A 26631-nucleotide genomic window follows, 5' to 3' on the forward strand; every position below is an offset into this window, starting at 1 on the left:
ATGCAAAGAATGCTGCACCTTGTTTGAGTGGTAAGTGGTGCTGTGGCATCAGGCCTCCAGTCCGTCCATCCAGGAATGAATCAACAAACTGGCAATGATCCTCTCCATATCCAGTCTCATCCCCAATGTTATAAAACTTTCCTACAGGTAACAGATACCCATATTAACTTTTACTCCTGTACAAACATTCACAAATTTCTCTCACTTTGCCATTAGAGTGGAAGTCAGATACGGTCAGCCTAAAGTTTTTCCTGGGCAACATAATTTAGTTCCTCCTGAAGGAGCCCCAGATTCTCAGAAAAAAACTGTAAGACTTCCTTAAAATTTCTATTTGTACCTAGCCTTGGTGCACTGATGACAAGAAACTGAACATGCACCTGGTTTGTCAGAAATGACTGGATCTATATATACCTTATGCCTAATACTTCACATTCTCTCATATATACGTATATACAGTGAAGTGAAAGTGGCATACGGCTAAGTATGGTGACCCATACGCAGAATTCGTTCTCTGCATTTGACCCATCCAAAGTGCACACACACACACACAGCAGTGAACACACACAGCAGTGAACACACACACAGCAGTGAACACACACAGCAGTGAACACACACCCGGAGCAGTGAACACACACCCGGAGCAGTGAACACACACCCGGAGCAGTGAACACACACCCGGAGCAGTGAACACACACCCGGAGCAGTGAACACACACCCGGAGCAGTGAACACACACCCGGAGCAGTGAACACACACCCGGAGCAGTGGGCAGCCATTTATGCTGCGGCGCCTGGGGAGCAGTCGTGGCCGGCCCGAGACTCGAACCCACAACCTTAGGATTATGAGTCAGACTCTCTAACCATTAGGCCACGACTTGCCCCATATATACATATATACATATAATGTGTATGGACTTGCACATTTTTTAAAGCCATAACCTTAGTACCCTCTACTTGTACTTTTTAATGTCCACACATCTCTGCACTGCTATAGCCTTCATATTTATTCACTGTAAATATGTTTAAATATATACCAATATATATTACATGCTGTGTATATACTACATATTTATCTGCACTTGTTTATTTGCACAATTGCTACTATTTGCACTTCTGGTAGATGCCAAACTGCATTTTATTGCTGTTTACCTGTACTATGCAATGACTATCTACCTCCATCCCTCCCTATAGATAGTGTAAAGGAGAAAGCCATGTGAAAGAGTCAGTTAGGTATGGGGTGAGAACTACAGTATAGTTCATTACACTTAAAGATAGTTTTACTTGAAGTGCAGAAAGTGACAGAAAAGATCTAAAAGGTCTCTAGGTTTTAGTGAAGAAGAAAGACAGCATCAGAGCAATGTTTTTGTTCATGGCTGGACAAAATTCTGACCTAATTCCCAGGAACATAAACAAGATTCTGACCTTTTAGTGAATCACTTAGGTAGATCTTGTATCTCAATGAGTTGCACAGCTGAATTCCAACAAACTTGCGATACCATGTACGTTTCACAAATTGCACTCCAGTGCACTCGGAGTAGGTGTCTGCTTCGAATTTGAATGATGACCAGATAGCATTTTTACCTGTAGGTGAGAGATAATACAGACCATTGCACCGATAAGAAATCTGACTTATTTGTTTAGTAGCAAGCAAGAAGGAACATTTTACCACAAGATTTCTTTTCACTGGAACATACAAGACCAACTATTATCTTTAAAAACAAATTATCTTTGACTCTTTATACATCATTCTGAATATACTGTATATACAGCTCACTACAATTACTATTTAAATACTCCAGAAAGAGCTACAAGAACAATGAAAACAAGTGTTTTAAGTAGAAAATATCAGTCAGAACCCAAAATTATAGAGCTGGAATTACACTAAAACGCTGGAATTAAACCAAAAGTCCAATATTGTCATGCAGTACAGTATATTTATGTAATTCATAATATGCATGTAAGCTATTAATGAAGTAATTAAACGAAGTAATTAATAAACATACAGTCTAAACTTGAAAAGGTGAAAACTGTAGGCTAATAATATTGTTGTGTCCAATATCATTATCATAAAGTCTTCACAAAGATCAGTGTGAAAATACAATGATTAGAAAGCTAAAGTTAAATTTCTTCCTCTTTCTTTGAGCCAGTGAATAAATGTTTACAATCATGATGGTATTTACCAGTTGGAACTTCGCTCACCCGAGGGTCCGCTGCAAGAGAAAAATGGACATTAATGCCAGAAATGTTACATAACATTCTATTATTTCCATACTATACGTATTACATCATTGTCTGGATAAATTGTGTTAAATCTGGTTGACATAGATTGGAGAAGCCAATGTCTTTTTCCTTTCTAATCAAAATCGAATTTTTTTTCAGGTACAGATACATACTTTGAGGGAAACATCACTCTCCTGCATTTGATAAATAGTGCGACATTAAACTACATCATGTTTGCAGTCTGACTTTCTGCCTGCGTTTGCTCACATTTCCACTTGTAATGACACAGGTCTATTAACATGACATTTAACTGCATCCATGCTTTATGTATGTTAAGACTGGACTTCCCCTCTGTACTGTTAGTGATGTTCTGTTTTTCATAAAGACCAAAAGGCCTCGTAATTTATCTGTTGAGTCATGTGTTTTCTGTTAGCTGCTGGCGCTCGGACAGATCTGCAGGATCTGAGCAGCAAGGTAAAAAAAAAAAGAGCCAAAAACTCTGGTCAGAGATTAATATAACAAAAACAGGCACATGCTCTGTATGGCACCTTAAGCTTTAAAAAAAATGCACTACTTTTGTTTAAAAGCTAATTCAAGTTATTAGCAGCAAGGGAATATCAACAGAGGGTGAAGAGAGTATCATACAGTTCACTTTAGTTCTATTCCATTTACTTTTATTAATTTAGCACTTTTAACGATAGACATTGTCCCAAGAAGAAATTTATTGTGTCGTTTTAAAGCTCATTTAACTCAGAATGGGAGTAAAAAATTCTCTTGTTTTGTTGTTTTGTCTTAGAAATGTTTTAACAAGAAATGCCAGCTAAACTTAAAAGTACTTAGAATGTTCACTAAGCTCCTAAAATCAACATAACTGCCCTGAAAATGTAGCTAGTGTTAGCTAGCTTGTTTTTGTTGTTGTTGTTGTTGTTGTTGTTTTGCCACCTCATTGTTTACTCCTGTTCGTTTGCTAGCTATACTTATTAGCGCAAGGAGCTAGTTTAGACATACTGGGGGATAAAAACTCTGTGCTAAGATGTGTTACAACTGACTGAAAAAGAAGACATCTGCAAAATTTTTAACGATGTTTCAGAGCTTCCTGTCAGCGTTAGAATCACCTCCATAACCACAGCTCTTTATTTAATCATCAAATAGCTCCTAAAAAAAGCTTATTTATTGTCAGGAAAATAATAGAGATATCAAAATAAAGTGAATTTGTAAAAATGACAGAACACTTTTCTCAGAAATGATTTGTGAACTTAAATGTTAACATTCATAATTCCCTTGTGTGAGGTTAATATTGTATTGCAGCCAGCCACTAGAGGGGCTCAGAGATTTTTTGGCTTTACTTTTCATTCCCTGTTAGGACATCCACCAAAATACTGTACACAGTCCCCGTAATAAGAAGTAATAAGTTCATTTTGAAATTCTTGTTAGTTAGAGTCCTGGAAGAAGCACAGGAAAGTCTTAATGATTACAACAGTAGTGTTTAGAAGGTAGAATTCTTTAGCATTCTACTAAGATTATCCACTGAAACTAAAATCTAGGACATAAACTGTTTTATAAATCATCTTTAGTTATTTTGTCTTAAGGTAACTGGCTTGACCAAACTAGGAATGTCAAGATAATTTCATGCTGATATTAAATACATGCTATAGCACATAGCTGGTTGTTACAAATCATAGTGTTTTTGTTTTTATCATGCTAAATTAAATGTAAATGATCATTTCTGGTCTATTTTCTGTGTTAGAGTCCCATAGCTCTTCAAAAAGCAGAACAAAGGTTCTTTTGTAGTGCTCAAAAAGACAGTGAGCTATTCTTAGGACTCCTCAGATGCTTGGGTCTGTGTTTTGCTTAGATTTTGCCTCACTTGTAATTCGCTCTGGATCAACTAATGCGCATATTGAATAAGTATAAACTCAAGGCATCACAATAATAAATACTGTGTTGGTACACGCTCAGAAAAGTACAGCCAAACCCTGGTTTTCCATCTTGTTTCCTGTTTGCTTGGTTTTTGTTTTGTCGTTTGATTTAAACAGAAGTCTTGGCTGACAGCTGATTGGTCATCACTAAATCAGGCCATCCAGCATTGGACGGTGTTAAAATAAACACAGGGCTTTAACCTGGATTGCAGTGGAGTATGGCATGTTAAATAGAAACACATCTGGTGCAATCAACCTTGCAATTAAATACTTTGTCTTGAAGTATTTGTAGTGAATTCATAAAATCGTAGTGTGGTTTTGTGGTTCTTGGAAAGCAAGGCTTTGGCCAGAGAACCGGCGCTATATACTGTAAGAGTATGGATAATAGATGAAGTAATGAGGACTCCAGGCTCCTCTACGTACCTGACTCAGTGCTGAAGGATACCGAGTCACTGGAGGGTCCTGAACCAAGCTCATTCTTTGGTGTTACTTTGAACTCGTAACTAAAAAAAACACATAAGGAAAAAGTATGACTGTCTTTGGTATAGTGCAAGACTCAATGAGTTAGTGACAGACATATACAATCAGTGTTCAGCACGTGTACCTGCTCTCTGGTGTCAGGTTTTCCACAGCTGTATGTGTCTGATTGGTTTTTACAACAGATACGACGCGTCCATTTGGACTTTTAACAGAGGAAGTGACCTCATATTCTGTGAATCAAATCATAGATGTCAAGAATTAGTAAAAAGTATGAGTATATGTACGTATAGAGCTTTTTTATATATATAAACCTGCAACTAAGCCTATTAATTATGAATGAAAAAAACTATAAACTATAAATTGTACACATTTGTATTAATCCCAGATTAGTACCACAGATTATTGATGTTAAAAAATGTAATCTATTTGCAAAGAAAAGAAGGTTATCATTAAAGTTCAGTAAACCAACATTACTTTCTGAGTACCATAAACTTAAGTTTCACAACTAACATAAACACATGAACTTAATGTTACATGTTACTTAAGTGAATCTTTTTTTTAATCAGTTAATGGACTAATATTAAATCTGAAGCACCCTGCAGAAATGAATGAAGTCATCTTAAAATTATATTCTAAGTAAAATGTTTGTGGTGGTTAGTTGGCCAAATGAAGACACGACTACTGTATATTGAATAAATATTTAGAGCTACTGACCTCATCAACAGTTATCCAAATAAATTGAATTGAATTGAATGAAATTAAATGAGCTATTTTTGTATGCTTGTTAACTTTAGGTAATGCAGTACAGTAGTTAATATTTTCATTCGTGTCATATATCTTAATGACAAATGTCACTGCAAAAACTCATTACTGCTTTAAATTCTTCAAAATATTTAACTTGCTATCAATGTCCAACCATCTATTTAAAAAAAAATTAAACATGTATTAAATAAATACACAGTTCACCTGTTGTCTCATTGTCTGTTTTTTCCCAGTCTATTATAACGAATGAGGGACATCCTTCCACAGTAACCACAGTGACGTTGCTAGGGGGAGTCTTGGGTGGGCCTGTGATGTTTGTTACCCCATTCTCCTCATCAGGAAAGTAGCTGAGAGCGTGAGTGACAGAACACGGCTTTTCTGGAGGCTTGTCTACCTGATAGACCACATGAGGTGCTGCAAACACAGAGAATCAGAGCTCAGACACTACAGCTTTAAAGAATATGAGAAGGATGAAGGAATATACAGCAAATCATTTTTGTGCATTGTCATTATTTACTTAATAAGATTTTATGCCATTCCAGAACAAACATAGATAAATAAATTATCTGATAAATTATATAATAAATGAATGATTTAATTATTAATTATTCTTATTAATATAATTATGTGCTGTGTATTATTATTATTATTATTATTATTATTATTATTATTATTATTATAGCATTTATTTTTTATTATTATTACATAATTATATATAACTTAATTTAATTATTAATTATCAATTGTATAATTACTGGCCAAATGGAAATTCTAACCTTTATATCAAAGGCTTTTTTAATTTCTTCACTGTTTACGTCCATGTAATAAAAGCACAACACTGACTTACCTACAAAGCGTTTCTTTCCCATTGGGTCCAGATCTGAGATAGGAAGAGAACTGAATACAGAGGAGTTTTCACCCATGTTATACCGGCTACCTGTGAGTTTCAGGCCGCAAGAAGACAAACAAGAAGAAAGATGATGAGAAGAAAAGCTCAAACATTTGTATTCTGTTTGTGACAGAATTCTGTTGTTAGGTACATTGAACAATACGTTTTTTTAGCTTTTTAAAAATCTGTATCGAACAAAACATTCATGTACTCCACATCAGTATATATACATCAGAGTTATTTTGGCTTCATACCATTATAGGCAGAAAATGGTGTTGTTGGTGGTGTTGGCTTTTGCTCGGTGGTAGGAGTAGAAGTTGAAGGTTTCAGAATAGGTAGTGCATCCACCACCTTCAAACTGATTACTTTCTCTAATAAAGTATAAAAAAAAAGAAAAAAATTTGAAAGTATTTGAAACTAGATTCTTCAGGTGTATTGTCACCTTTAAACATTTAGATTTGTAACTAAACATACATAATGAGTTTTTCTCTCACCCATAACTTTGTCCACCTGGTTTAGCTGGTTCTTGGTTTCATTTGAATCTGGAAAACAAGATGTGTAATTAAGCGTTTATTACAGAAATCACACTGTGGATATTAAAGGGACTGAATGTGATTAGAAGATCCCAAATATTAGAAGAATCAGGAAAAAGAAAAGCATGACTCTTGATAAGGGTACATGCAACATACAGTAAAGGCACATTCAACATAACGTTGTATCGAAAAGTGCTTCCAGACACATAACAATCCTAATATTTTTCTGTTCATGCCCATGTGCCCCACACCCAAGACTTTTTTTTTTAACCTCCAAGCCATTTCCTAAAAGGCACTTCACATTGTAGGAAGGAAAGTGCTCTAAAAACGACAAAAATGCCCCATTAAAATATAATTAATATAATGCTATTATTCCTCACAATATCTTTACAAAAATAGTCAAAAGTATCAGCATGACAAGTATCATGCGTGACAAAATTCCATACGGTGTGTTTATGCCAAAACAAGGTATTCAGGGAAATAATGAGTGTTACGTGTTTGAGATGTTTAGAGTCTGTAGCTGTAGATTTCTAAATTCAGGCTATCAGGGCAGTGTCCACAAAATCAAGGATTAATGCTCAGTGACCAGTCCATGAGCATGGGAAAGTACTGTTTCCAAACCAAAACAATCCAGTCAACACAGCAATGTTCAGACATTCTCATATAAGTTGTGATTGATAAGCATTGGCCATGGAGTTGTGTTTCTGTTGTGCTTTATTTTGTTGTGTTTGTTATGGACCGTAAAAGTCCGAGGAGGAGTTCACAGCTATGTTTTTCTGTTTATAGACTTCTGTGATTTTTGACTTGTTTGTCAGTGCTAGACTTCAAAAGCCATTATCATTAGTCAATTACAGTATTTTCTGGCATGAAAAGAGCAAAGAAATATTAAAATAAAGGGAAGACTTTAGTGTTGGTTTAGCAACTGGAAATGTTTTATCTGTGAACTGTGTCATAGTTTTGTGGCACTTTTCTGGATTACACATTAGTGTTTTCTTTGGCCTAGAATTAGCCAGAAGTCAGTTGTGCAAGAAGCAGACTCTCAGTGGAGATGATCTCACATGCTTGTTAGTGCTGAATGGCAATTGGTAGAATTAGGGCACTATAGAGATAAACCCTGTTAGTAACATTTTGCTATGTGTATTAAGCCCTAACAAGAAAATTGCCCCATTGCCCCTGATGCCCCAGATTCTAACTTCACCTTCAACTTTTAACACCTTTGCATAACTAAAATCAGAGCATCCAGAAATCTTCTAATTTCTTATCTATATTAAAAGATATAAGCAAATAAATCCTATAAAAAACCCTCTTATACATACACAGTACATATCTTCTGCACAACATATAATGCCACATTCATTCATTCAGTGACACGTATTATTTCATAAGAATTAATAAAACTCAGCATTAATAAAACTTTTTATTTACCAGTCTTTTTTTTCCACTTCTGACGTTTGGTCGATAACCTCCCCTTATGTTTCTCATCATGGCGTGCTGTGGGAAGAGGAAAAATAAACAAAAACATACAACAGTTAAGAAGAAAACATAAAACCTAAATGATTAATTAATTGATATTATTTTATTGTTAAATTTATTTTAAATTGTTAAATTTAATTATTAAATGTTTTCTCCAATTAGTATTCAACTGAAAGTACAATATGTAAAGGAAAGATTGTACAAAGAAAAAAATATATCGCCATCTGAAGCTGATTTATTTAATTTATTTAACCTTTAATTATTACAAGGAATTCCATTTGTTTCTGATATTTGTAGTAGAATTCTGAAAAAATAAATGAATAAACAAACAAACAAACAAACAAATAAATAAAAACAGCCTTTTCTTTTTTTTTGCTATTGTCTAGCTTTCTGCCAGGAAATCTCATATTGAGTAAAGAGCCAGTGTAACAAGCAAAGCTGTAAAAACAGTTGGTTTACGTAAATATCTACGTAAAAGATGTCCCATTTGTTTATGTAGACTCATAGAAGCTTATATTCATGAGACTCGGAACTTAGTCTTTATTCATACCTTCATGTCTGCAGACCCTGCATAGATTATAGAAGCCCCAGTGAAGTCATACTACCAAATACCCCCTTTCACTCGTGGCATCAGTCATGGAATAAATATGTGGAGCAACATTGTTTACTAAAGGTGATTTACACAGAATTTATAATCTGATCAGGGGAATGAGTAGAAGAAAACATTCTGTACTGACTTGAGCCACTATGAATAAATGTTAATGCCTTAGGGTCTGGTTAGCACCCATACATCAATTTTTTTTTAGCATTTATAAATGAGGTATTTAGTAAAATGGTAAACAGATTCGTCAAAGTGAGGATATTCCTACCCATTTACTAGAACACGGTCATGTGAAACATATCTGCCAAGTTCTCCAATGGCTCTGCCAAAGCTAGAAAAATGAGTTTCGCCAACCCACAATTTAATCCCTTGAGTACATTCTGGAAGCATATAGTGAGTAAAGATAAATGAGAAAAATGTAGAAGTATTATTTATTCAATAGATTTATGGCCCCAACCATTTTGTCACAAGGCCACTATAACAACCTTGTGCTTCTATTCTCAGAAGTTGAGTCCTGTTGAATGAGATTATTAGTGACCATGAAAGCAGCCCTTGAGAAATGTAGACATTGGCTGGAAGCTGCAGTGTTATAGATAAGACATTAAGTAAGAATTTATGTCACAAGCCCAATGAGAGGAACCATTAACTCCAGACAAAGTATTAATCAAAAAAGACCATAAAAGGTCAGTTTATCTAGAGGGTACACACTTTTCTCAGGTTTGGACAACCCGGTATCCAACAATCTATTTAATAGATTCTGGTGGTCTTCAATTAATAATGACGTCATGCTCTCTGTACAATCTTGTCAATCTGTTCTCAATCTAAAACCCCAAACCAGCTGCGATGTGGTTTCTTGGAATCCCTGCCAGTACTAAAACCCCAACAATCACCACAGACTTCAACACAGATGTGCCAGACTCACAAGGATACACCACAGTTATGGTAATCGTTGAAAGATTTTCAGAAGCTTGGATAAGTCTAGATAAGCTGTGCAACACTATAGAGAACATTAAAAAGGGAATTTGCGTATATCTGTAAACAGGTGGATATTTCCCTTCTGGGTTCATTTTTAATCTGAAGGTCAAGCTGATAGACTTAATTAAAAGATGGGAACTGGTACATGTCCATCAACATATAGTCAAGTTCCCTGCAAATCAACAATGTAGATCCTAACCCTGATTCCAACCTGATCAGATGGTCTGGCTTTCCACCTGCAACATCAAACTATGATTTTAAAAAAAAAATTGCATTTGATTGACTCTGATTCAAGATTAAAAGACAGTAATTTAATAGTATTATATAAATTAAAACTACATTTACAGCATTTAGCAGACACCCTTATCCAGAGTGACTTACAACTGGGCATTAAGGGCTTCTCAGGGGCCCAGCAGTGGCAGCTTTGTGGACCAGGGGTTCGAACCCATGACCTTCCGATCAGTATCTACCTGTATCTTATTACATTGCTCACATTTCCGATGTATTAAAACCTGTTAGCTTTGACTATTAAATATTTGGTCAAATCCATTAATTTAATTAGTCAAGCTGCATTCTTAGAGAGTTTATATTTACAACCACTGCCCTGGGATGTAGTATGAAACGATTAATACACTGATGTAGTGACATCATCAGGGGACATGGCAAATTTTAGGTATAAAACATCAGACTTAAAATATGAAAGCTCAACAGATGAAAGTGATAAGGAAGATATTATCTTAATTTTACAAGACGTACATTGAATAGAAATGTACAAAACAATGTGAATGTGGCTTCTTCTGGATCTATTTCCGTTAGTAGAATATAAATAAACAGAACATTTGGCCAAAATCGTGTCACTTTTTTAATATTCATTTCTTGTTTATATAACTGTAATTCTGTTAATATGGCTATAAAATCTATATTGCACTCCCAATTGAGCAGGTATACTGAACATCATTATGGCTATGAATACCTATGCAACATGCCCTGTGAATTTGTGACTATAGTTGAATCTCAGCCATGCATGATGTTGCAAAAACTGTTTTAGGGGTAGATGAGGAGAAGATGAATATACAACAGTACATGCACTATACAAATGGCATATTACTAAAAAACTGTGATGCCTTGTTACCCTGTGGATTCCTGACCGAGGTGTTTGAGTAGGTAGGCGGTGACCTTATTGGATTAGGAACAGATACCAGAGAGACTCGCTTCGTAACTGTAGATGCTGAGGTGCTTGGCACAGAAGTCAAAGGTGAAGACAGATCTTGGCCTAGATAGACATAAACATTTTTAATTTCATGGTGATGAGAAATTACAGTGGTTTTAGTTCGGATGAGGAAGAGGACGGTGCTGGCGAAGTGGAGACAGACAACAAGCTGCTTTTACTCTGTAAGTAAGAATGTGAGGAGGTGCCTGAGAGTCCTGTGGAGACAGACAGTGAAAGCATTGTGGCAGACAGTGCAGTCCTGTACGAGGACAGTGGTGAGGACAGATTAGATGTGAGAATTCCTGGAGAGGTGGTGCTGTTAAAAAAGTTTTTTTTTTTAAAAAAAACAAACAAACAAAAAAAAACGTTGCAATAATGAATTAAAGCTGCAGGTACCAGTTCAAGAACAGTACTAACTGGTGCCTGTCATTCACTGTTAATTTCATTCATATTTTTCACTGAAGTATTTCCTTACATTAGCATGATGTGACAAGTGACAGCAAAGTGCAGAAGTTTGGTGATTGGCTGGCAATGAGGTTTAAAGAACATAGAGTGGGTGTAATACAGTAGTTATAGCACACGTGAAGTGTTTGCATTGTAGGCATGGTGGCTTTTGTGGAAAATAAAAAAATAATGCTTAAGTAATGCAGTTGATGACATAGGTGATGCTTAGCAGCCGTTTCATAATAGCTCAATTTAGGTGTTGTTATGCGACGTAAATTCACAATTGCATGACGTGAAAGACAGTGGTTAGGACCAATAATGCTGGAGCCTCAACACACATTGATATCATTACCCTGGTTCCTATTCGTTGCCCCACTGGCAAGAACAGGCTTTGTATGGTGTCCATCCAGTGATTGGCTCGGAGCTGTGTGACATGGAGAAGCTGTCTCATAAGGGATGAGGATTATATTGCAATTTGAAAAACTCTAATATGCTGCTCTTGTGTCTTACAACAGAGTCTGAGTTATATTCCTGATTTTGGATTATAGGTCTATAAAAGTTTTTGGCCTGAATTTATTGGGACTTTCAGGGGAAATCTTGATCAGATATTTTGGTAAAGTTTAGTCATCTAGAAACTTGTGCTTTCTGACTGGCCCAGGGAAGACTCTGCAAAATGTATTTCAGTATACTACTATAATCAGAAGTAATAAAGAACGGATAATAAGCACTATGCTTGTACATTTGCAATCAATGCTTTTAAAAATATATATACATTAACATAAGTAATAAGTAACAGTAGAATTTACCCATTTTGCTGACTGGGACCTTCTTGTTGACCGGCTTCTTTTCACCCCGAGGAAAGTTTTGTGTGTTAGATTTTTCTGAAGGTGTTTGTACAGGTTGCTTTGGCTTACCCCTGAGGATAGGCTCAGTTTTACCGTTTTTGCATGTGTTGGTGTTACAAAGTTTTCTTGTAGCACTTGTTGGGTGATGGTCAGGCTGTTGAAATTCAGTGCTTAATGTTGTTGTTGTTGTTGTTTCTAAGGTTGTGCTAAACTGATGGTGCGTATTTGGTTCATGAGTAGACTTTGGGTTGATTATATAATTGTGTTGTTGATGGGACCTGACGTTAGCTTGTGATTTAGCTGTACTGGATTGGGTTGTGGTTGTTTGGGGTTGAGCTGTGCGGTATTGGTGTGGTCTGGACTTTTGTTGTTTTTTTTTTGGTTTGGTTTGGGTTGTGGTCAGTCTGGGTCGCATTGTTTTTGTTTGGGATTTTGTTGTATATTCAGTTGTAATGACATGGGGTTTTTTGTATTTGGGTAGGATTCTGTCAGGCTGTGGTTGTATTGGGTGGGGCTGAAATTGTGTTTTGGGGGCCTGAGTTTGAGTTGTTGTTCCTGGGTAGTGTATTAATGTGCTGTTTGGGATTTGAGTTGCATTGAGTAGTGATCGAGGATGGGCTGAGATTGCAATAGATTGGGTTTGGGCTGAGAGGGGTTGAGACAGGATTGTTATGGGTTGTGGTTGGCCTGTTTTTGGGTAGTCTTTTACTGTGTTAGTTTGGGGTTTAGTTGAGAGGGGTGGAGATTGGCTTGTAGTGGGTTTGGGATCAGTTTTATGGGATTGGGTTGTAATAGATTGGGGTTGGATTGTTTGGGGTGGAGATTGGCTTGCAGTGGGTGTGGGATCAGTTTTATGGGATTGGGTTGTAATAGATTGTGGTTGGATTGTTTGGGGTGGAGATTGGCTTGCAGTTGGTTTGGGATCAGTTTTATGGGATTGGGTTGTAATAGATTGTGGTTGGATTGTTTGGGGTGGAGATTGGCTTGCAGTTGGTTTGGGATCAGTTTTATGGGATTGGGTTGTAATAGATTGGGGTTGGATTGTTTGGGGTGGAGATTGGCTTGCAGTTGGTTTCAGATGAGTTTTATGAGATTGGGATTGGATTGTAATAAATTGGGGTCGAATTGTGTGGGGTGGCGATTGGGTTGCAATGGCTTTAGGATGAGTTATATCCAATTGAGATTGAGATGTGATGGGTTCAAGTGTTGTAAACTTGTTTTGAGTAATTTTGAGTTGGTCTTTGGCTGTGTTGTGTTGGGTTATACTTGTTGTAGGCTGAATTGTATAGGGTTGGGGTGACCTGGTCTTGGGGTGGTCTGTACTAATCGGGTATTTGTCCATATTATGTGTGGTCTGGGTAGTTGTGCTGAATGTTGTGGTGCTGGCCTCAGGTTGGGGATGAATTTTGTTGTGAAGTTGGGTCTTTATCTTTTGGGTTGCGTTGAGTTTTGCTTTGCTTGTGCTAGATACAGTCTTGATTCTGTCGGTCTGTGATTTGGGAGTGTTGAATAGAGTTTTACTTGTGATCAGTGTAGTTTGGGTTGAATGAAGTGATTGGAGGGTTGTAGATAAAAGAGATGATTTAGTAGAATGGTTAGTTTCAAGAGTATTTGTGTTTCCTATATTAATCATTGATGTGTAAGATGAGGTAAAGTTCTGGGTCAAGAACAATGAATCTTCAGAAGGACGTGAAGTTCTTATGCCATCGCTTCCTGCTCCTGTTTAAAGAAGAGATATGACAGTGCCTTATAGCGCGCGCGCGCGTGTGTGTGTGTGTGTGTGTGTGTGTGTGTGTGTGTGTGTGTGTGTGTGTGTGTGTGTGTGTGTGTTTGCAGATAGACATTATGCTTGTTCTGCCTTTGGGAATATTCAGCCTTGCGTCAGTATTTGGGAGACAAATTTCCACCTCTAAAGGAAGCTGAAGTTGGCTTCTTCACATGTACAAAGCACTCTCACTACAATGCATATTTAAATTTCTTTGAGAGTTCAACAATTTTATGAGATTACTATTTCATATAATTAATCCCTTGTTTTTAGTTTCTGTTGCTTAAGCTTATCTTTGCTCACTGCATGCAAATCATACTGTAGCAATTCAAAAACTGTCGCCTAAAACTCCAATAGTAAAGTGGAACTTTGTCTCCCTGCTCCATTTGAGTGAGAGCTGAGAATAAGAGTGGACCTGCGGAAAAAAATTCTTGGATAAAGATCAAGCAGAAAAAGAACCAACATTAGCATTTTCCAACATGAGATTTTTTTTTGATGTGCACAAAGGAATGTTATATACATACAGTGGACACTTTGTTATGTGTACCTACCTTGTAGCTAAACTTATTAGCTATTTTCTCATCTTTTGTGGCTTGTTAGTATTTCAGGAACTGTGGAATTGGGATTTAAAGCACTGTATTCTCACTGGTGCAGTTTGTAATACACACTGTGATCATAACGGTAGGTGTATCTCTACTCGTTGTATCCCTACTACAATGCATCTATATGGCAGTCACACATGACAAACTGGTCAGTTAATGAAGGTACAAGGTATGCATACTTAATAACCTCTTAATGGCCACTGAGTGTACACTATTATACATCCTCCTACATATTTATCAATCGTGGAGTATTTCATTAGTTTTGTGTTTGGGTATAAAATGTTACATGAGCAAAAACTGTAAAGTGATCATTTGACTGGTAAATAGAGCACAATGTTCTTTCAACAAGCAAAACCAAGATATTACTACACGATAAGCATTATAGCATGTAAATGAGTGTTTTGGAACATGTTCCATTGCATATCATTATAAAGAAATCACTATAGGCAAAAGTATTTTATGTGATAGTAAGACAGATGGAGAATAATTAAATGTAAAACTTTAAAAATACAGTTCACTACTGTATATACAGTGCTTACAAAAGACATTTTGTAAAATCAGATGATATTTGAGAAAGTCACAAATGTTGGAGAAATCTGTAAGAGTCATTGTAATTTTCATTACCCAGAGTTACCCTTGGTATAGGAGGAGGTGCTGTGTGTCTGAGGAGGAGGGATGGTCTGCGTTCAGTCACATTGGGCAAAACTGCAGAGTGAAGCAACACAGTGAATCAGAGATTTGATAAATAGTTATACTGAACATAAATATAAGAAAATATCAAAATGTCAAATCTTTTTTCCAGGAAATTAACATTATTTTAACATAGTAACTGTTGCTATGCATCATTTCAGCCCTCATCCACCCCATACATCAATAGAAAGGAACTACCAGGTCTACAGCAGAGCATGATTATAAAAATAGTGGACCATTACTGTATAAGACACAGCACTGTATTCATGCTGCTACATATAGGAATACACGCTGTATGATTTGAAATGTAGGTACAACACTTCTACTGTGGTCCCAACCCAGCAATTATATTAAGGTGTTTGTCTGAGACACTTGTACCAGTACACTAACAGAACACTAACAGTAACACTTTTACTATAAGTCCATCACCCGGAACATTCCTGGAGACAATTGTGATATAAACAACCATTGTTATTCTCATTACCTTGCATTACCCTCTGTGTAGGCGGAGGTCCTGGTTGTCTGAGGACAGAGGTCGGTCTGCTCTGAGTCACAACTGGACAGTGGAGTGTATGAAAGTGAATCAGATATTTGATAAATATGAAGGTTTCCTTATAATTTTTTTTATGAATGGAGACATCGTACCAGGCAACGACGGGGAGAAAGTTTGAAGGCTTTCGGTTATGGGCTTCTGTAGGAAAAAGAAGTCTGGACTTACAAAGAAAAACAGAAAGGACAGAGAAACACAAAGACAAGACAAAGAAACAAGAAACAAAGAAACAAAGGGAAAGTTTTCTGTTGATGTGATAGACTTACTTCGGGGCTCAGATAGATCTCAGGTTTCCGAGGTTTATGAATGTCTACAGATGAGAAAAGAGAACAAGCACTTGTGTCATTAAGCAGTTTCTGAGTATGTGTTTGACACATGATGCAGTCCTGGAGCAATAAAGCAGTACTGTGTGGAAACTGTTCGTGCAACAAATTCGAATTTAGGACTATGAAAAAATTGTGAGGTTAGATTAGCATAAATCTAGCCTTTTTGTTGCAGATGCAACTGAGCTCAGTAAGCCAAGTTGGCTCTGTGTGACAAAGAGAGAGGCAAATGTACAGAAAATCATTATTTCTTGGACAGTTACTGTATTTCCATACAGTGTTTTTTGAATTTATTTGTATCATTAGAAGAAGTAAAAGGGTTATAACAATTGCTTTTTATATTATTTTAAACAACCAAAGATCCATGTTACTAAATCATATAATCATCAAATCGAATAGCAAAATACTAAACAACTTTATTTTTTGTCATAAATTCTTCTCACTTTCTGTTTAATAAACCTATATGGATGACATATTGCTGAGTCTGAAGTTATTTAAAATTTGATAAAATACACAATCAGTGGGATTAATTAGATGAACTCGCTGATCTGACTCATGCACTCTTAACTTTGGCATTAAGCCTCACTCCCTGCATGTGCATAACTTTGGACTGTGATATTTAATGTGCTTATAAATAAAGATCTTCTGAAGAATAGATGACTTCTGATAAAGATAAAACATAATTGCCACCTGTTTTTTTCCCCTCTGAAACACAACTGGACCTTATTATTTCTGTGATGCAGCTACCATGAATTTTTGTTACTGATGGTGCCAGAACACCAATCCAAATCATTCCGACTCAATTTAACCCCTGAATACATACACAGTACTGTGTATGTACACAGTACTGTGTATTGGCTATTTTATCAAGAACACCTGCTATATATTATAGGAGATTTTGAGAGTAGAATATTGTATGGTAGTCCTAGAAAACCTACTGGATGTCACAAAAAAGTAACATTTTGACACTTATATTAAGAAACCTTACATATGTTGTAATTCTTTCAGCTGCTCCCTGTTCAGGGTGGCCAAAGTGGATCATCTGCTACACATATTTGATGTGGCACAGGTTTTACGCTGGATGCCCTTCTTGACACAACCCTCCCATTTTATCCGAGCTTGGGAACAACACTGACAGTTAGCTCTTCAGCAGCTGGGTTAGCTCCCTTCCTGGGAATCGAACCCGAGCCACAACAATGAGAGTGCAGGAGCCTGCTACTAAACCACTAGAGGCTAAGAAACCATACAAATTTTATTCTTATTTCATTTATATTCTTGCTTATGCTCACTTCCTTATTATAACAAAAAATATTTTAAAAAATTGCCATGTGAAGGGTTTTCCCAGGCTTCTACACAAATTCTTGTTGTTATGCATTGTTTATCAGCCCTCAACACACAGCACACCAGAATACCTATGAGACTAGAAGACCATTAGTGTATCAGGCACAACAGAAGACACACTGTGTGGTCTGAAGTGAAGGTTTAACCCACTTCCACTCTTCGATTTGTTTGCAAATTACATTTGCATTCTTTTGCACAATATTCTTGGGTCTTTATGTGGATGAAAGACAGGTCAAGAGAAAAGAAGGAGGTGTGTGGAAATACAGAAAAGAACAAGTTTTTTCTTTATAATCGTGTGTCCGAGAAACCGATAATGAAAAGCATTATTGTAATTTTCATTACCTTGAGTTACTCTCTGTGTAGGAGGAGGTTCTGAGGAACTGAGGAGGGAAGCTGATCTGCTCTGAGTCACACTGTGCAGAACTGCATAATAAAGCATTTCACAGCAAATCAGATATTTGATAAATATTTTATTATTTATAGTATACTCTTAATGGGTTTTTTTTTTTAGGAATGGAGAAATCATCTTACCAAGCACCGATGGAGAGAACGTTTGAGGTATTTCTGTGACGGGCTTCTGTAAGAGAGAGAAATCGAGACTTATAAAGAAAAAGAGAAAGAAGAAACAAAAAGAAAGAAAAAGAGAAAGCAACAAAGAGACATGTGGAAAATAACTTACTGCATTTGTCAGATTTATCTTAGGCCCCAGAGGCTTCTCAGGTTTCAGTGGTTTAGGAAAGACTAGATCTTTCGCTGAGAAAAGAGAATAATGTGTGATTATGCAATTAAAATGTTTTTAATCAGCCATTATTAGCTGAATCTGATTTCCATCTTAGTAAATCTCATTTGAATTTCTGAATCAATGCAGTCACTCTATCATGTCACCTGCAGCAATGAACTTCCAATCCCAGCAGGCACCGCAGACTATAAACTTGTCACTTGTTTGTAGAACACAAAGTTTAAACTCCACAGTGTATACAACCTGGTCCACATCAGAAGTGGTGATGAATAAAAAACCATGTTTAATACCTCTAGAGTTCACTATGAATACCGCAGAATGCCATATGTGCTCTCTAGAGTCATCTCTGTATTCCAGTACGTCAACAACGATATATTTTTTGTTGCAGTGGCCTACATTGATTAGTTTCTCTTCTACTCTCCCATCTCTGGAGGCTACTTAAATCTGTGCAAATATATGCAAATGTGAGTTTTATCTCAATACCATCGCATTTGCAGAGCACATTACACAGTAGGCTCTGAGGGAGTGACTATGGATCAGGACAAAGTTACTGTGGTTGTGAACTGGCCCTATCTACTGGCTTTTTCTATTGCTGCTTCATTCGAGGCTTCAGGTCCATAGCGAGCCCCTCATGTCACTCCTCAGTGGGGGAACTAAGCACCTAGTGAAGAAAGCCATGACTCAACAACAACTTGTGTTCACCACAGATCCTGAGTCCCAAGAAAGCAAAAGCAGCAGCACCACATGCCCTTGTGCCATATCCCTCTCCTAGACCTTAGTCATTGCAGAGTTTCTTTTCAACCATGTCTTCTATTGTCTACGTTCCCCACAAAACACACATATTCCCACACTCACAGTCACCCAGCTACTAATTGAACACACCTATCTTCATTCATTCTGTTGCTTCCTTTTCTGTCGGGTGCCTTGTCCACTGCCTGTTTTTTGACCTCATTTTTTGGATTTTTTTCCTGTTTCATATTTCATCAGAAGTGTTTCTCATTTCCTTTTGTTTATAATTAGAAATCAAAAGAAGTTTGGGTCTGTGATCACTGCTGTTTGCTCAAGTATTCCACCCCAAGGGTTTCCGGATGGTCCAGATGAACCAGCCAAAAGATTAACCAAAACCTCCTCATCTGAACTCTCACTGGAGTGAAAATGAAAAGTAAGAAGAAAAAAGAAAAATAGTATTTCATACTTTAGGGTATAGTGTATAAAATTCTATTCAAGATGTTAAACATCCTATCAAGTAGAATTATTAAGTGGAAGCTCCATCACCAGCACCCAAGCACTATTTTGTCAAGGTTTTACAAGTGTTACTGTTATGTCAAAGTAAGAACAGTGTGAAAAGTGTGAAAAGACTGAAGAGGACTTCCATTAGGACAACCGAACATGATGGAGGACTAATGGTTTTACAACAGGTTTATATTAAGCTATTAATAATGAAGTAACCACTCTTGCCATGACACATCATCATATCCTTCCACAGCATAGGTCTCATCATGGCTGTAGTGAGAGTGAAGAGGATTTATAGGCCAGGGCCATGGCAAAGGGTGTTAAGGGAAAAAAATGTTCAGAGCCACCAGGATGAGGCTGGGTGATGACTATTTGTATGTTGGCATACCTGTTTGTCAGAATGGTAATGTGAGGCTCATATTTGATATCTTAGTCAGTTTCAGGAGATATACAGTAAATTTAAAATACTGGCACACCTGTCTATAAATTGCTCATAATTATGTCAGATTTATTTCAACCTTTATTGTACTATAGAATACAGCAAATTTGTTACAGCACATTTTGTTTGTAAGACTAATCTTCGTTTAACAATTTTATTCCACTCTTTCTTGCAAAAGACATTTTTATACATTTTTATTTAGATCTGGGCTCTGATTGGACCATTCCAAAACATTGATTATTGTGTTCTTGAACCATTCCTCTGTTGACTCGAATTTGTGGTCTGAGAGAGGCTTACAGGTTTTGGACTAAAATTTGGAGCTATCTATGGTGATCCATTGCATGACGCTGCCACCACCATGTTTCATCATGGGTATGGAATGCTTTGGGAAATGAATTGTCATATTTTTGTGCTCAATATATTTTAGAAGTATGCCCAAAATGTTGATCTCAGAGGATTTATACATTTTCAAAACTGATTCATAATTTTACTAAAAATTAAGCAGAAATTATTTTCCAATTTTCACCACTTAAATAAAATTTTTTCTTACATTACATTACATGCTTTGTAAGCTCTTTAAGTGTCATAGCATCATCAGTCAGATAAAAACAAAAAGATTTCACGAACCTCCTGCAGAAACAGCTGATATTTATTTGATCAGAATTTATTAGTTTATTAGTTAATCAGAATTACTTAATTGATGACAGATATATAATATTTGAAACTTTTGAACATGAGTTGGATTGTGATAGGTTAATAAAAACCTTTCTGTTTGTTTTGCACTTGGATTTAGTTGGTTGCTATAATCACATTAAAGCTGGAAAAAGATTTGACTTTTTTTTTTTTTTCAAAAACCTGTGTGTAGACAAAAACCTATTTCGATGCACCTCATGCATCGTGAATCAAGACAGAAAATACAGAAGAGAATATATTTTTTAAAATCATGCTCTATTCACAGATGTACAAGAAATCAGTAATAAAAACAGCCATTGGAATTTTCATTACCCGGAGTTGCCCTCTGTGTAGGAGGAGGTTCTGGGTGTTTGAGAAGGGAAGCTGGTTTGCTCTGAGACACTGCAGAGTGAAACGTATCACGATGAATCAGATACTTGATAAATAATAAGGTTTCTCTTCATGTTTTTGTGAATGGAGAAAACATCTTACCAGGCACTATGGGGGAGAAAGTTGGAGGGCTTTCAGTGATGGGCTTCTGTAGGAGAGAGAAGTCTAGACTTACAAAGAAAAAAAGAAAACAGAGAGAAAAGGAAAAACAAGAGAAAGACATAGAGACATGTGAAAAAGAACTTGTTATATATATATTATTACAGACTTACCTTAGGCTTCAGAATGTTCTCAGGCTTCAGTGGGGTATAAATATCTGGATCTCTTGCTGTGCAAAGAGGACAAGATGTTATTAGATATTCACTTTTTTTTTATTTAGACATTATTAGCAAAATCTCATTTCCATCTTACTAAATTTGATTTGGATTTATAAAACAATGCAGGCAGCAACTTGGTGTGTTGGGTTCCATATTGGTTGTGTTCGTTTATTACTACATGTAACAAAAATCAGATACATCAAAAATCCTTTTTCTTTGGATTTTTGATTTTGTACACCGATAGTAACCAAATAAAATGACATTCGTCTGAAAAAATAACATATAATGTGTTCTAAAATGTGTATAGATATAAAAATACAAATATTAGGCACAATATATTGTATGTTCTTGATGTTCTTGTGGGTGTTTTTGCCAGAGACCAGCACTGGGGTTCAGTGGAGCATGAAAACTTTACTTTAATGTAGGCATGAATGATCAGACAGATATGAAGCTATCAGTACAAAGAAAGCACACATACATTAACCTTTGTATGTTGTTCGTATTTTTGTTACTCAGCCAGTGTTCGTGAGTCTGGTGTACCCGCTGTATTTTTGGGTTTTTAATTCATTCATTCATTCATTTTCTACCGCTTATCCGAACATCTCGGGTCACGGGGAGCCTGTGCCTATCTCAGGCATCATCGGGCATCAAGGCAGGATACACCCTGGACGGATTGCCAACCCATCACAGGGCACACACACACTCTCATTCACTCACGCAATCACACACTACGAACAATTTTCCAGAGATGCCAATCAACCTACCATGCATGTCTTTGGACCGGGGGAGGAAACCGGAGTACCCGGAGGAAACCCCCGAGGCATGGGGAGAACATGCAAACTCCACACACACACACAAGGCGGAGGCACGAATCGAACCCCCAACCCTGGAGGTGTGAGGTGAACGTGCTAACCACTAAGCCACCGTGCCCCCAGTTTTTAATTCAACACAATCAAAACTTTTATGTTAAAATACTCTACAGATGTTTACTTCATCCCAAATACAAGCAATATAAACAGCATATATGGTTAATATTTGTCCTTTGCCTTTGTTACATCACATGTTTTAATTAAAGGGCTACTAATTTTTTGTTGTTTTTTAATAAAATGTATTTTTTTAAAAATATACATGCAGCACTGTATGCAGTCACAGCATCCATATTAACTGCCTTGTGACTTGCATTATTAACACAGACCACTTATGAGTTAGAGTGATGTATCTGAGGTCGAGTGGCTGTCAGAGCCAGAATACACACAGCATGCTACATTTCAATATTTTTCATGTATAAACAAATACAGATGCAGACACAGATAGAGGCATTGTTTTAGACTTCTACTTTGAAGTTAAGCTGGAAAAAAATTATCGAAGAAGACAGAAATAGAGACACATTTTTCTTGTTAAGTTCAGAAACCCTAACGGATATGAACTTTTGATCTTAGATGTCTATGTATGTGAGGCTCATGAAGCGATTTGCATGTTAAAAGTTTAGCGCTTTGTTGTTGTGACATACCAGCTGTGTTGTGAATTACTGGAGGGCTCCAGGCTCCAGTGATATTGCGAGATTCTGCTCGGACCCCGAACTCATATGGTGTTTCTGGTTTGAGTTGGTCAATGATTGTATCCCTGGTAGGACAAGTCTGAAAGTTCCAGGTCTTTTTGGGCTCCTTCTCTCTGTAGCGCACGGTGTACTGACTAAGAGAGTGATTGAAGACAAAGTTAGTCTCTTGTTTAATTTGTAATTGATATGGTAGTGATTAGTCTGAACGTGAAAGGACTGTTATACTTCATATTATGTTTCAGAGCTGATATTCACAATGATTCGAATAGCTTAAAATGCAGGAAGGAGCTCTGATTTTACTTACTCTCAGACTTTCTCTCTGGATTATACTGGGCAGCCAAAGGATCAGATTGGTTAAACAGAGCAGTCTGACATAAAGCTTTCCACCGTCTTGAGCAAAGAGCACACAAGACTGTGTGTCGGTGTGTGCACATAAGTATGTGTTATAAGTATTTGTCTTTATAGCTCTGCACCTGCAATATCTGCAATGGAGACATATCACATTCCAAAGTATTTCATGTCTATATTCCTGGCTGTCCAACTACGTGAGCGTAGAGACTGGGATTCTGTGAGAATATTCTAAAAGTTTTGGCTCTTCTGATTACTGGTACTGATCCACATCATCTGTCAAATCAAATGTATGACCAAACATCTGGCTGAGCGTCAGTGTTCTCATCTAACACAGAGAAAGCAGACAAGCACAAATACACAAAAACAAATAGTCTTACCCATCCTCAATGCAGTCATCAGGGTTGGTTTCAGTGGAAAGGGTATTTAACAGCGTGCCCCAAGACAGCATTACTGATGTCTCGGTCACAGAGCCGATCACCAGATGCAGAGGCTTTTCCAGACTTTCCTTCCCTAGAGATTTTATCTACTATTATGTAAATCCGCTTTATTTATATAAGCAACTGGTGTTAAGTAGCTCATTGCTTTAAATAGCTTTATAAAGAGTTATGTGTGGATTATAATACTTCGTATTTAACAGTGCTTTTCATACATTTAGTCATATTTTTTTACCTGTGCATTCTTTCTTCTTCTCTTCTCCTTTGACTGGCTGTACTACAACTAGATATTTTGGCTCAGCATCTGAAAGAATGAAACAGAAATTCAGAGGACAGATGGACAGAAATTATGAAATTACGGTGGCCGAGAAGTGCAAACCACATTAACAAATCAAGTCAGACAACCCGAAAGAGGTAGGTATAATTTGTGAGTGGAAACTTACCGATCATTGGACGAGACACCTTTCATTCACCTATATATCTTATATCCTATATATATCCTATATATCTTGAATGACAGGTGTCTTGTCCAATGATCGGTAAGTTTCCAATCACAAACTATACCTACCTTTTACGGGTTGTCTGAATCGTTGCACGAAACACATTAACAGATCCGAAAACATAACGACAATTTAGACAGAGGTTGGTATAGTTTGTGATTGGAACACGTACCGATCATTGGACAAGACACCTGTCACTCAAGGTATACAGGCAGTACAACAGTCTGCCGCAGGGAAAAGTTGGAATGTGTGTGTAAAAGTGTACAAAATGTATTGTCCTTACTGTGGATTACTGTGGATTAATTTTGTTATTTTTTTTTAGATTTAAATGGAGAACTTTACACATTACACATAAGATTCCATACCTGTTTATCTTGAGTGACAGGTGTCTTGTCCAATGATCGGTAAGTTTCCATTCAAAAACGATACCCACCGTTTCCGGGTTGTCTGACTTGTCGTTGTGTTCGGACTTGTTCATTTGTTTCTGGATTTGTTAGAGCTTTACACTTCTCAGCCACCGTATCGAATAGATAATTTGGAGGTTTTACCAAGTTCAGTTTCATACGGTTCACCGTCCTCAGGGAGTTGGATTAACTGTTTGGAGAACAAGCTGCTGCCATAGCCCAGGATGTAGCCCTCCAATCTAGTGTCAGTGTCGGGCTGCAGGAACTTCAGGATGATGGTGTCTCCTATAGCACTGATCCGAACCTTTGTGGTCTGCCTGCGCACTAAAGATGGAATATTAACCGAAAATTACAGAAGTAACAGGAATAAAGTAGGGATCTATTCTTTATTTTGACTAAGCTATTGGCCTTCTCAGTGGAAGAAAAAGCCCCAATATGACATCAAGACTTTTAAAAGCCAAAACCTACAGAGCATTAATTGATTTTGATCCTGGCAGGGCATTTACAGTATCAGAGAACAATGTGTTTTTATGCTATTGCCACAGAGAAAAATATTATAAAATGCCAGCAAGTTGATTATCCCCACAAGGGTACGTTTGGTCATATTAATGGGATATTTTAATGCTTGAAAGTTTGCTAGAATTTTTAGCACGGCTGTGGATCAACAGTTCCACAGTTTAATGCCAGATTTAATTCTATCCAACAACTACATGGTCAATACAACCAAAACAACCATTAATGGGACAGACATGTGAATCTGAGCCACAGACACATGGAAACATAAAACAGACACCTGTAAAGACAGAAATAATAAATGAAGATCAAAACATCTTAGACATGGATTTAAAGCATAGCCTTGTGGTTAACTTTTATGACTTGACTGATGAAACAGTGGGTGTTACTGCAGGATAAAAGGTTGCTGTGTGTTAAAGAAACTAGGAAACTCCTAGCAGCTCCAAAACAAGCTCACTAGCTTTTTGTTACATCACAGCTGCTTTGGCCCATCTCTGGGCATTTCCTAAGGCATTATTTAGGGACGAATTATTATGTCAGCAGGTGCATTAGAGAGATAGAAAGTCATTACACCAAGGTAGTAATAAAATATGAGCATGTCACATTTGACAAAATTAGTAAAGACAGACTATGTTTAGGCCAGGCCCCACAAACCAAAATTGGCAATCTTGCTTCTAATTGGCAACATATTTTAGATATCTAACCTTCATCATCATAAAAGTAAACTGAAAATGATTGACAAATATTTTGCCAATTAAGTATGTGGACCAATGCTCTGCTGTGGTGACCCCTAGTGAGAGCAGTCAAAAGAAGAAGAAAAAGAAGAAGAATATAATGATGATGATGATGATGATGATGATGATGATGATGATGATGATGATGATGATGATGATGATGATGATGATGATAGTGATGGTGACGATGAGGGTAAAGAAGGAGAAGAAGAAGATGACGATGATGATAATGATGATGATTATGAACAAGAAGAAAATCAGCATCAAGAAGAAAAGAAGTCAAAGATTTCTTAAAGAAAAATGATTCTATGTAATTTATTGTGTAACTGTATTGTTATGTAATATTCCTTAAATGTAAAGAAATAAATTGTGCATCATATATATGAAGGGGTTCTGCCCATTGCCGAGACATGGAAAGATTGCAGAATGGCTCGGGTTCCATGTGCCATGTGTCAAGATTAACCCTTCTGAAGTAGGCTCCTTTACATCATTTCACACACGTCGAGCTTCGTACAGTAGCTCCTAAAGCCAGACTTTGATACTGGGATCTTCTTACACAAGGATATGATTTCATTATATGAAAAACAATATATAAAAATTTTGATCAACTTGTATGTAAAAGTATGATCACTGGCTGTGTTAGTACAACAAAGCAAAACAAACTGAAATTGTAGTGGATTCGTTTGTTTAAAAATGGGTTCCTGTGAGGTGCAAATCTAGTTCATAG

General features: G+C 36.8%; 1 protein-coding gene across 2 annotated transcripts in view; it reads right to left on the minus strand.

The window, feature by feature from the left end:
* LOC113640990 (target of Nesh-SH3) overlaps positions 1–26631 on the minus strand; it is a 30414-nt gene that overhangs the window by 1864 nt on the left and 1919 nt on the right. Inside the window, exons 2-28 of one of the 2 annotated variants that reach the window (XM_047814632.1) lie at positions 24802–24981; positions 23989–24057; positions 23697–23829; positions 22921–23102; positions 21366–21421; positions 21196–21241; positions 21037–21105; positions 18300–18373; positions 18152–18197; positions 17963–18043; positions 16223–16266; positions 16052–16097; positions 15891–15962; positions 15341–15421; positions 12311–14068; positions 11857–11928; positions 10983–11123; positions 8227–8292; positions 6763–6810; positions 6523–6639; positions 6227–6316; positions 5584–5793; positions 4742–4847; positions 4561–4640; positions 2179–2208; positions 1421–1579; positions 19–141 (exon numbers count right to left, since the gene is read on the minus strand). In XM_047814632.1, coding sequence (XP_047670588.1) covers positions 19–141; positions 1421–1579; positions 2179–2208; positions 4561–4640; positions 4742–4847; positions 5584–5793; positions 6227–6316; positions 6523–6639; positions 6763–6810; positions 8227–8292; positions 10983–11123; positions 11857–11928; positions 12311–14068; positions 15341–15421; positions 15891–15962; positions 16052–16097; positions 16223–16266; positions 17963–18043; positions 18152–18197; positions 18300–18373; positions 21037–21105; positions 21196–21241; positions 21366–21421; positions 22921–23102; positions 23697–23829; positions 23989–24057; positions 24802–24981 — 4179 coding nt within the window. The remainder of the gene's footprint in view (positions 1–18; positions 142–1420; positions 1580–2178; positions 2209–4560; positions 4641–4741; positions 4848–5583; positions 5794–6226; positions 6317–6522; positions 6640–6762; positions 6811–8226; positions 8293–10982; positions 11124–11856; positions 11929–12310; positions 14069–15340; positions 15422–15890; positions 15963–16051; positions 16098–16222; positions 16267–17962; positions 18044–18151; positions 18198–18299; positions 18374–21036; positions 21106–21195; positions 21242–21365; positions 21422–22920; positions 23103–23696; positions 23830–23988; positions 24058–24801; positions 24982–26631) is intronic. The other variant, XM_027143552.2, reaches the window with a different exon arrangement.

Source organism: Tachysurus fulvidraco, chromosome 6, assembly GCF_022655615.1.
Source record: "Tachysurus fulvidraco isolate hzauxx_2018 chromosome 6, HZAU_PFXX_2.0, whole genome shotgun sequence".
Classification (NCBI taxonomy): domain Eukaryota; kingdom Metazoa; phylum Chordata; class Actinopteri; order Siluriformes; family Bagridae; genus Tachysurus; species Tachysurus fulvidraco.